Source organism: Rhinatrema bivittatum, chromosome 14 (genome assembly GCF_901001135.1).
Source record: "Rhinatrema bivittatum chromosome 14, aRhiBiv1.1, whole genome shotgun sequence".
Taxonomy (NCBI): domain Eukaryota; kingdom Metazoa; phylum Chordata; class Amphibia; order Gymnophiona; family Rhinatrematidae; genus Rhinatrema; species Rhinatrema bivittatum.
Window position 1 is genome coordinate 12,517,552 of NC_042628.1, and position 8,692 is coordinate 12,526,243.

Below are 8,692 nucleotides of genomic sequence, written 5' to 3' on the forward strand. Positions count from 1 at the left end.
ACCTTTTCAGTAAAGAAGAATTTCTTTTCCTCATCTTTCTTCTGAACCATCCTCTCTGCATCTCATGATCCCCCTTCTCCTTCAGCTTTCTTGCATGTGGAAAATGTAACCTTTCTGTACCTTATTGAAGTCTGTCAAATATTTTTAGTTTTTCTGTTCTGTCCCGGCATCATGCTTTTCTTTCAGTAAATACATTTCGGACATCTCTGCTTTCTTTGTAGTGTTTGCCCTTTTCCGAATCATTTTCACCTATACCCTAGCAAGAGTGCACCTTCCAGACATGAATACAGGAAGTCTCATCAGTGACTGATAGAGGCAAGATGACCTCCTTTTCTCTACTGATGGCAGGCTGTTAGCTTTACTACATTATTTAATTGACTGTTACCTTAAGGTCATCTGAGATGGCTGATCCCAGATTGCTTTCTGGTTTGTCAGTTTCCAGTTCTTGTCCTTCTAATTGATATGTGGCTAATGGATTTTTACATCCCAAATGCACGATTCTGCAATTTTTTTTAAGTTCCATTTCTTACAGTGTTTTGAAGTCCCCTTTCATTTCTCCACACCTTCAGGCTTGTCTGTTCGGTTTCAGATTCCAGTTTCGTCTGCAGACAAGCATATTTTTCCCTCAAGTTCTGCAGCGAAGTCACTACTAAAGATATTGAAAAGAACCAGTCCTGGTAGTGAGCCCTGGGGCAACTCTCTGACAATGCTGCTGTCAACAAAGTAGTTTCCATTTACCACCACTCGGCACTCTGCTGCTCAATCAGCTTCTCACTCGGTTTGCAACGTTCTAGCCTCCTCCTATACCATCAAGCTTGTGAGCCAGTCTTCATTTGGGAACAGCGGCAAAAGCCTTCCTGAAACCCAAACTGGCATCATTTGGCGCCGGTCCATGATTCTCCACTTTTGATTCCTCGTTTTAAAAAATCAGTCAAGTTTGTCTAACAGGATCTTTCCTTTGTAAAACGATGATGGTTGGTATCCTGCATTCTACTTGTTTCAAGGTGTTGCACTGTCTGCAAATGAGCTGAGCATGTTTCTGGAGCAATGAACATACTTCATTGGTGAAATGGATCAGAAACTTGAGGGAAGAATAAACCTTCACGGACCCCAGGTACACCACAGAGAAGAACAAGGTAACACACCTGTGTTGGGGAGGGGGCATCATTTTTCTACATTAGATCATAGATGTTCTCCTCTCCTGATGTACAGTAAGCACTGGGATATGACTCTTGTTACAGATGTAAATTCAGTGTGGAGAATTACTGTTACTCTGTTCCTATTTTTATGTAGATCTTGCAAATTCTCCTCAATTCCATCCTCATGTTAAGGCAGTCACCCTCGTTCCCTCAATTATTTATCTCTGCAAAGTTCAATGCATTATTACTTCATTGCTATTGAAATAAGCCTACATTTATGACATTTCAGCTTTCTAAAAAAAATGCGTTAATCTCCCTCATTAGTGAAGCCGAAGTAATTATAGGGCACATGTCATGCCCAGTTAGACAAAGCCGAAGCTGATAGGCTCTGGGGAACTATGCTGCACATTAGCATCCTTGAACTGGCAGGGAGAAGATTCGGTAAGCCAAGACAGCCTTGTGCTTTTGGAAATACAGTTTTTATTTAAACAATTAGAAAAACAAAACTCTTCTAGCCGTAGGATCCTTCCTGTTCTTTCATAACTAGGAACATTAGTACTGGGCGTTGAATGAAGTGGCAGGCTGTGAAGAGACGATGTGCTCCAGCTGGGACACTGCAGGCCCTGGCTTTGTCTCGGCATTTATTTGCCAACGGATGAAACAGCCTTGCTGCTAGCAGAGGACACCAGTTCACCACTGCCTGCCTCTCCCATTGACATTGTCTCCTAAATACAAGGATGCACGATGGCTGGTTAGGTCAGACAGTGCAGGAAGCCCTGGATCAGACATCGAATCTGCTTTGGTCTGCTCCGCTTGGGTTGAGTACATGCTGGGCATGAGGCATGAGCCATATTCTGTCTCCATCAGTTTCCCAAAGGCAGTCCTATTTAAATTCTGGAAGTTTCAGGGCTGGTGCTAGCTTTTTCACTGCCCTGTGTGAACAATTACTATTGCCCTACATCCATCTCCTCCCCCCCCCCCCTCCCCCAATCCTGTTCATTCAGTCCCTGTCTCAGGCTGACCAAAAAAAAAAAAGCCCAGTTCCCTCCAGCAGTACAAACCCAGAACCCATGGCTAATCCAAGGGTATTAAATGCCCTAGGCGTATCTTATAGCCTTGCACACCCCCGACTCCCCCAGCCTCTCCACATCATAGTTAAGAGTTATGCATAGATTTTACATGAAAAAGATCATATTCTGAGATGAAAATATCACATTATATTTACATGCTGTGATGTGCACCAGAAATCCCTAAAAAAAAAAGACACTTGGAACCCATATGATGGTAATAAGCCCATTGTAACACTTCACTGTTTACTGCTGATGCGATAACGGATAGTTGGGGCCTCAACGAGTACATGGGGAGTGGTCCAGAGAAAGAAACTAGAGCAAAAGTCAGCAGAATCAACATAAAAAGTCCTACTTCAAGCTAACTGTTTGAAATCAGAGAACCAACAACTCGAAGGAAAAGCTTTAGAACTTTACCAGTGTTAATGAAGTGACCCATGAAAGAGGAAAAACTTCTTGGACATTATCAGTATTAATGAATTGACCAATGAGCTGTTGCTGATTTCCCAACACGTTGTGCCGGATTTCCAAAATACATCTCATTGGGGATTGTGAGGAAAGTATTTTGTGTATATATTCTTTAATGTAAACACTATGCTTTTATTGTTTATTCTCAGACCTATAAACTTCTATACTTGTAAATAAGTGTGTTGTGTATTCTGTGACATATAACCTACCAGTCAGCACCCACCTCCTATTTTTACAACTGTAAAAAAAAAAAATTTATATAAATCAAATGAAAAAAATGAAAGAAAAGAAGGAATATGTTAATTCACAAACAGGATCTGTGAAACAACAGCAGCAGGATTTGTTTTTAGAAGTACCACCATTGAAGAGTATGCTGGTATGTTAAAAAAATTGATGTTGAAATGTGGGAGAGTTTTTGACACACTACAAGAAACACTTATGCAATCCACTGGAAGGAACATTGATGAAATATAAATTTTTGAGTGTTTTTTGAGGATATGATTACAAGGAAGACTTGTTTACAAGCATGAACGGACTGCAATTTGCTCGCTGCTTATGTGAATGAACACATCCCTTTTCACTCATTTTTCCATTTGATCATTTACATAACATTTTTTTTTTTTTACTGTACTGCAATACTTTAGTAATAGCATGAATTTATGCATGATCACCATTGTATATTTGCTTGCTTACCAACCTAGTTTACAGACCCTAACAGATGCATAATCAGAACGCTAACAATATGGCATACAATGGTGACCAACAAGAAAAAAAGTGGTTATCTGCTATTTTTTTGTCCTTGAATCCCGCTGACCAATCCAGACAACAGGATCTCTCTCCCCCACCGTCAAATGGACACAGAGAAGAAAAGCCCCCACTGCCCAGCTGGTACACAGGGCACTGGGCCTCCTGCAGTCGCCCAGCATAAACTGAAACCAAGCCAGCGCAGGAGAGGATGGAGTGGAAGCCTTGGACCTAAAAAACAAACTGAAATGCTTCCAAAGAAATAATGTGCCGACTGTTTTTATTATCAGTTTTATTTTATACAAATGTGAGGTGGTAAAGTGACTTGCCTATAAGGTCACAGCAGCAGCTAGTGGCAGAATAGCTAACGCTGGCTCAGTAGGAGAAAGATTATGTTTTTGACCTAAAACAAGCCATTTCAGGTACCCACGTTCAGGGTGCAGTATTCATTACATAAAAGCAGCAAGGAAGGTGTGGTATCGGATTTTATGGTGCAAGGTTACTCTGGCACATTGGAGAATTGTTGGGATGCTCACAACATAAAGTCTTCCTTGTACAAAATATATTTTTCGCCAAAGAGTAATTTCTAAACAATGGGGGTAGGGTTGACAACTTTTCTATGGAGCAGGGCAGAACTCTTGGGGGGGGGAGGCCGTTGCCGGCTCCCCTTTTAAATCCATCCTAGATGTTTTTTTTCCTAGGCAGATTCTTCCTGTCTCTGTCTCTGTCTCTGGGGCTCGGTTCGACTCCCCCCTCTTCCTCCGCGACTCCCAGGAGGGCACCCGGGAAGTAGCAACAAGCACCGCACAGAGTCAACCGAGCCCCGAAAACAGGCAGCAGCAGCCAGGCTGCCACCCCTGATGGGCCCCTGGCCTTGCCTGAGCGCGCGTTACAGGGTCGGGAGCCAGGCGGAAGGGTCGAACGCCCGCAAGGGTAACGGAGCTCGCGCCGGCCCGAACCGCCCCTGAACTCGTGCGCACGCGTGTTCAGGAAGGTCAGCGCGCATGCGGGCTTCGGAAGGTCGCCGCGCACTGCGCCTGCGCCCTTCGTCCGACTTCCCTCCGTCCTGGCGCTCTGCCTAGACGAGGGTGCGAGGAGCAGGGCGATCGCTCGCCTTCCTCCCCCGGCACGGGGAGCTCTCGTTACCCGTAGGGGGCCGCTGGAAGCCGAGGTTCTGTCGGCGCAAAGAGGCCACCCACAGCCTGCGCTTTTCCGCTCAGAGGTTCGTTATGCAGTTGGGGGAAGGAAGAGAAACCCCTGCAGAAAGTTTGCAAGGCTTAGGGAGACGCCATAGGGCTGGTCCGTGCTCATTAGTGAACAGAACCTGATGGCCCGTCCGGCTGTCCCTGTGTCTCCACGGACACGACCCTAGTGGAGTTCAGGTCATCGCCCTCCTTTGCTCCAGCCTTGACCTGCCCGGTGCACTGGGAGCAGTCGTAATACAGCTAATATTTATCTCCTTATTACGGCTATTGAATAAAAGGCCAGCATATCATTTGATGAGTTCAATGTATGTATTTGTATGATTTATATTCTGCCTTTCTGGCACTTTAGAAGGGGATAATGTTCAGTTGCTGTGGGAGTTGTAATCTCAGGGCTTCTTTCTAAGACTTTTTATTCATTCTCTGTCTATAGGAGTAACTCAGGCCATAAGTTTATACCTGAGGTAATAGAGGGTGAAATGATTTGCACAAGGAGCAGCAGCCGAATTTGAACCTTGGCTTCCCTGGTTTCCAGCCCGCAGTTGTAACCACTAGGCTGCTACTCCACTCCATATTAATATCAGATCACCTGCTTTCTGGTGCTAGTTTCTCCACTTACTTAGAACTTTACTCAGTTTTACTTGCACTGATGACTGGGAGGCAGAAAAAGGTTTTTTAAGAATATGATGTCATGGACCCTAATTTCTGCTGCTGGTTATTCCTGCTATTCCTTCTCCAGTTTACACTGTTAGCATGACCCTAGTCATACAACTGAGAGACATAGGCCATGACAGTAGGTTTCAGATGAACAATGTAAAAGTTCCCTTTTCTTACAAATTGAGAAAATCAATCGGATCCAGGTAGCAGAAGTAAGGCCCATATATTGAAGTAACAGCACAGCAATCCACAGCAGGCCTTTCATTTTGCTATAGAAACCAATTACAGCTCTTCATGACAGTTCATGGTTGCTGGGGCATGCTTTTGTCTATTGGCTGCTGATCTCTGAAGTTGATGTATAGCATCAACCAGGTTTGACCTCTAGCATCCTCAGTTGTGAAGATTAACAATGGCCCTCAACTAAATGCCAGTTAAATCACTAGATCCAGCAACTGCCAATTTTTAATATTTGACCCAGATAGTGAAATGAAAAAAAGGGTAAGATAAATAAAAACTGGTCTTTATTTCTTTTTTTTTTCTGTTAAAGTGTCTGTCATGGAAACCAAGCCTGTTGTGAAGTCAAGGCAAACAGAGGAGGTGATCCAGACTGTTCCTACACAGGTGGTATGCACAGCCTTTAGTGACCTCATCCTGGTGGTGGTGACACAGTATGGGAAGATGGGCACCCTTGTCTCCATGACACCTAGCATTGTATCCAATGACATAGGCAAGCCTGCACTTACCACAAGAGTGCTTCTTGGCTCAGATGAGGTAAGTTTGTTGGAGGCTGTAATATATATATTTTTTTTTTTAGGACTAATAGGTTGAGCAGAGAGTAGTGATAAATGGAAAGACAAGTGATTAGAATATCTAAGTAGGTGGAATATAAAGATTTTAAATAAAATCTGTCCTGGGGCTGGTTCTATTCAGTATCATGTTAGTAGGAAACAGCTCTTTTTTCAGCTGACACTAATCTCTGCAACACAGCGGACACCCCTGAAGGTGTAGACAGAATGAGAAGTGGTCTAAGAAAGCTTGAGGAGTGCTCACGTATTTGACAGTTAAGATTCAATGCAAAAAAATGCAGAATCATGCATTTGGGGTGCAGAAACCAAAGCAGCAGTACACAGTAGGGGGTGAGATGCGCAACCAGGAGAAAGACCTTAGGGTGATTGTGTCCGATAATCTCAAGGTAGCAAGGCAATGGAGGGAGCCAGAGGGATGCCAGCATTCATAGGAAGAGGCACAATCAACAGAAAAAATAGAGGCAGTAATGCCTATGTAGAGGTCATTGGTAAGACCTCCCTTAGAATATTGTGTTCAGTTCTGGAAGGAAATAGGCTGGAGAAGGTCCAGAGAGGCTACTAAAATGGTGCAGGTCTGCATCAAAAGAAAGATGAGATGAGATTTGATGGCCTAAATAGGACATACAAAGCAAACTTTTTTCAGAGGAAACATGTACCATATGTGCCAGGCAGAGCTTTCTCAACTAGATTTACTTAAGCTCCCAGACCAAGCAAAAGGAGACTAGAATGCACTAGATAGGGAGCTTTCAGTTACCAGGAGCTCCGTTATGGAATTCTTTGTTACTGATTTACGCAAAGAATCCAATTATGGGAAATTTAGAAAGAGTATTAAGACCTGAATGTTTAGACAGGTGTTTTGCTCTTAGTCATGTTATGATGGAGGAAGTAGGTTCTATGATGATAGACGTATATAGTTTGATATATTTTCTGGGAGGTTAATGTAGTTTTTTTGTTGGTGTTACAGCCATGTTGAGATTTTATGTGTATTTTATTTGATAGACATGGTGTTATGGTTTTAATGCTGTAAATATAATTATGTAAACTAGTTTTGTGGATCTATTTCATTATTTTGTAAACCATTTTGATTTGTGATTCGGCAAAGCAGTATATTAAATACAATAAACTAATGCTCTAGAACGGGAGATCACGATATAAAGTTCCAGGTGGATAGACTCAGGAGCAATAACAGGAAATATTTTGTTATGGAAAGGGTGGTGGACGCATGCCATAAACTCCCAGGTATTGGAGACAAAAAATAGTAACAGAGTTTAAGACAGTTTGAGAAATAAGCACAGAAGAGGAGAAAGAGAGGCCGGGGACAGCTGGGGTATGTGGCATTCCTTCAGGAGTGAGGTAGGATGGGTTGGATAGATCTTGCCTGACATCATATTTAATGAGTGAGAGGAATAGGGTTGGGAGCCTGCGGCATTGCAAGCAGCGTACCTTTCCATTCCTCTAGGGCAGAGGTAAGGGAAAGGTATCGAGGACAAAACAAAGGGTAGATTCAGGGAGCACAACCTAACAATAATGCGAGATATGTGATAGCTGACTACAGCTCCCCAGAAACTGACCAGGTCAGTGGTGGATGAGGGAGAAGAGTTTGCCTGTTGGATTACATACGGGATTTTAATGTTCATCTATCCAGGATGAGAAAGAGAACAAAAACTCTCTTGTATAAGGAGTGATATCCTACAAGCGGTCAAGCTTGCGTGGCTGACAGCTGGGATATATCCTTGCAGTGCAGACAGATGTAAATGGGCAGACCCCATGGCCAATTGGTCTTTTTCTGCCGCCATCTACTATGAGTATTAATTATTGAACAGGAGCTTATTCACCTTCAGACATTTTTGACATTTCAGTAGCTAAAATGGGTGCAGGATAGCATTGCTTAAATTGGATGATCTCATACTAAGGAATCTGTATGTTTTTCAGCCACTTGTCCATGTCTTTGCGAAGAATCTGGTGACATTTGTCTCTCAGGAGTCGGGTAACAAACCAGTCCTCCTTGCTCTGGCTTTAAAGGATAAAAGCATAGAGGGGGTGACAGCCTTGAAGGAGCTGATTCGCAGGTGCCAGGTCTGGTGAGGAGACCAGCTGAAGTTGGAAGAAGCCACGAGCCACATACCCACGAGGACTGGGAATGTCCTTCCTATGCATGTCTTGGACAGTATCGGGGAGTCGCTGACACTACCACCACTACCATGCCGCATGTGTAAATAGTGATAGAATCTGTACAGTCGTTCCATTATGGAATGGATTAAAAATGGTGCACATTCTAAAATGAGCTTTTTGTCATCATTCGAGAAGAAAATCTCTGCACAAGAATCACCAAAGATTAGTTAAAGAGGGATGTCAACAAGTCGGGAGAATTTATTCTCGTACACTCCCCAAAGCATGTACCGCTGAAAAGGCGGAGGTAGAAACCCGGTGTTTTCTATCATTCATCCCTCACAGTCAGTGTATTAAAGGCAAGCTTTCTTTGTAAAAGACAATTGTCACAATCAATCCAACGATGTAGGCAAACCAATATATGAAACAATGTGAACAGTATGAACCCACAGTCACCCCGACATCAGCTGATGTTTGGGCACTGTCCTTCGTCAGAGAGT

At 43.3% G+C, this 8,692-nt stretch overlaps 1 protein-coding gene across 1 annotated transcript; it reads left to right on the forward strand.

Annotated features, from left to right (window-relative positions):
* Nucleotides 1–4,574: 4,574 nt before the first annotated feature.
* Nucleotides 4,575–8,380, forward strand: PSMG3 (proteasome assembly chaperone 3). Its single transcript, XM_029577150.1, has 3 exons — nucleotides 4,575–4,640; nucleotides 5,825–6,048; nucleotides 8,016–8,380. The coding sequence occupies exons 2-3, from the start codon at nucleotides 5,833–5,835 to the stop codon at nucleotides 8,166–8,168; spliced, it is 369 nt and encodes a 122-aa protein (XP_029433010.1). The 5' UTR covers nucleotides 4,575–4,640; nucleotides 5,825–5,832; the 3' UTR covers nucleotides 8,169–8,380.
* Nucleotides 8,381–8,692: the final 312 nt, after the last annotated feature.

Coding starts and splice junctions, on each gene's coding strand:
- PSMG3 (XM_029577150.1), top strand. CDS start 5,833: ATGGAAACCAAGCCTGTTGTGAAGTCAAGGCAAACAGAGGAGGTGATC. Junction 6,049..8,015: donor TGCTTCTTGGCTCAGATGAG/GTAAGTTTGTTG, acceptor TATGTTTTTCAG/CCACTTGTCCATGTCTTTGC.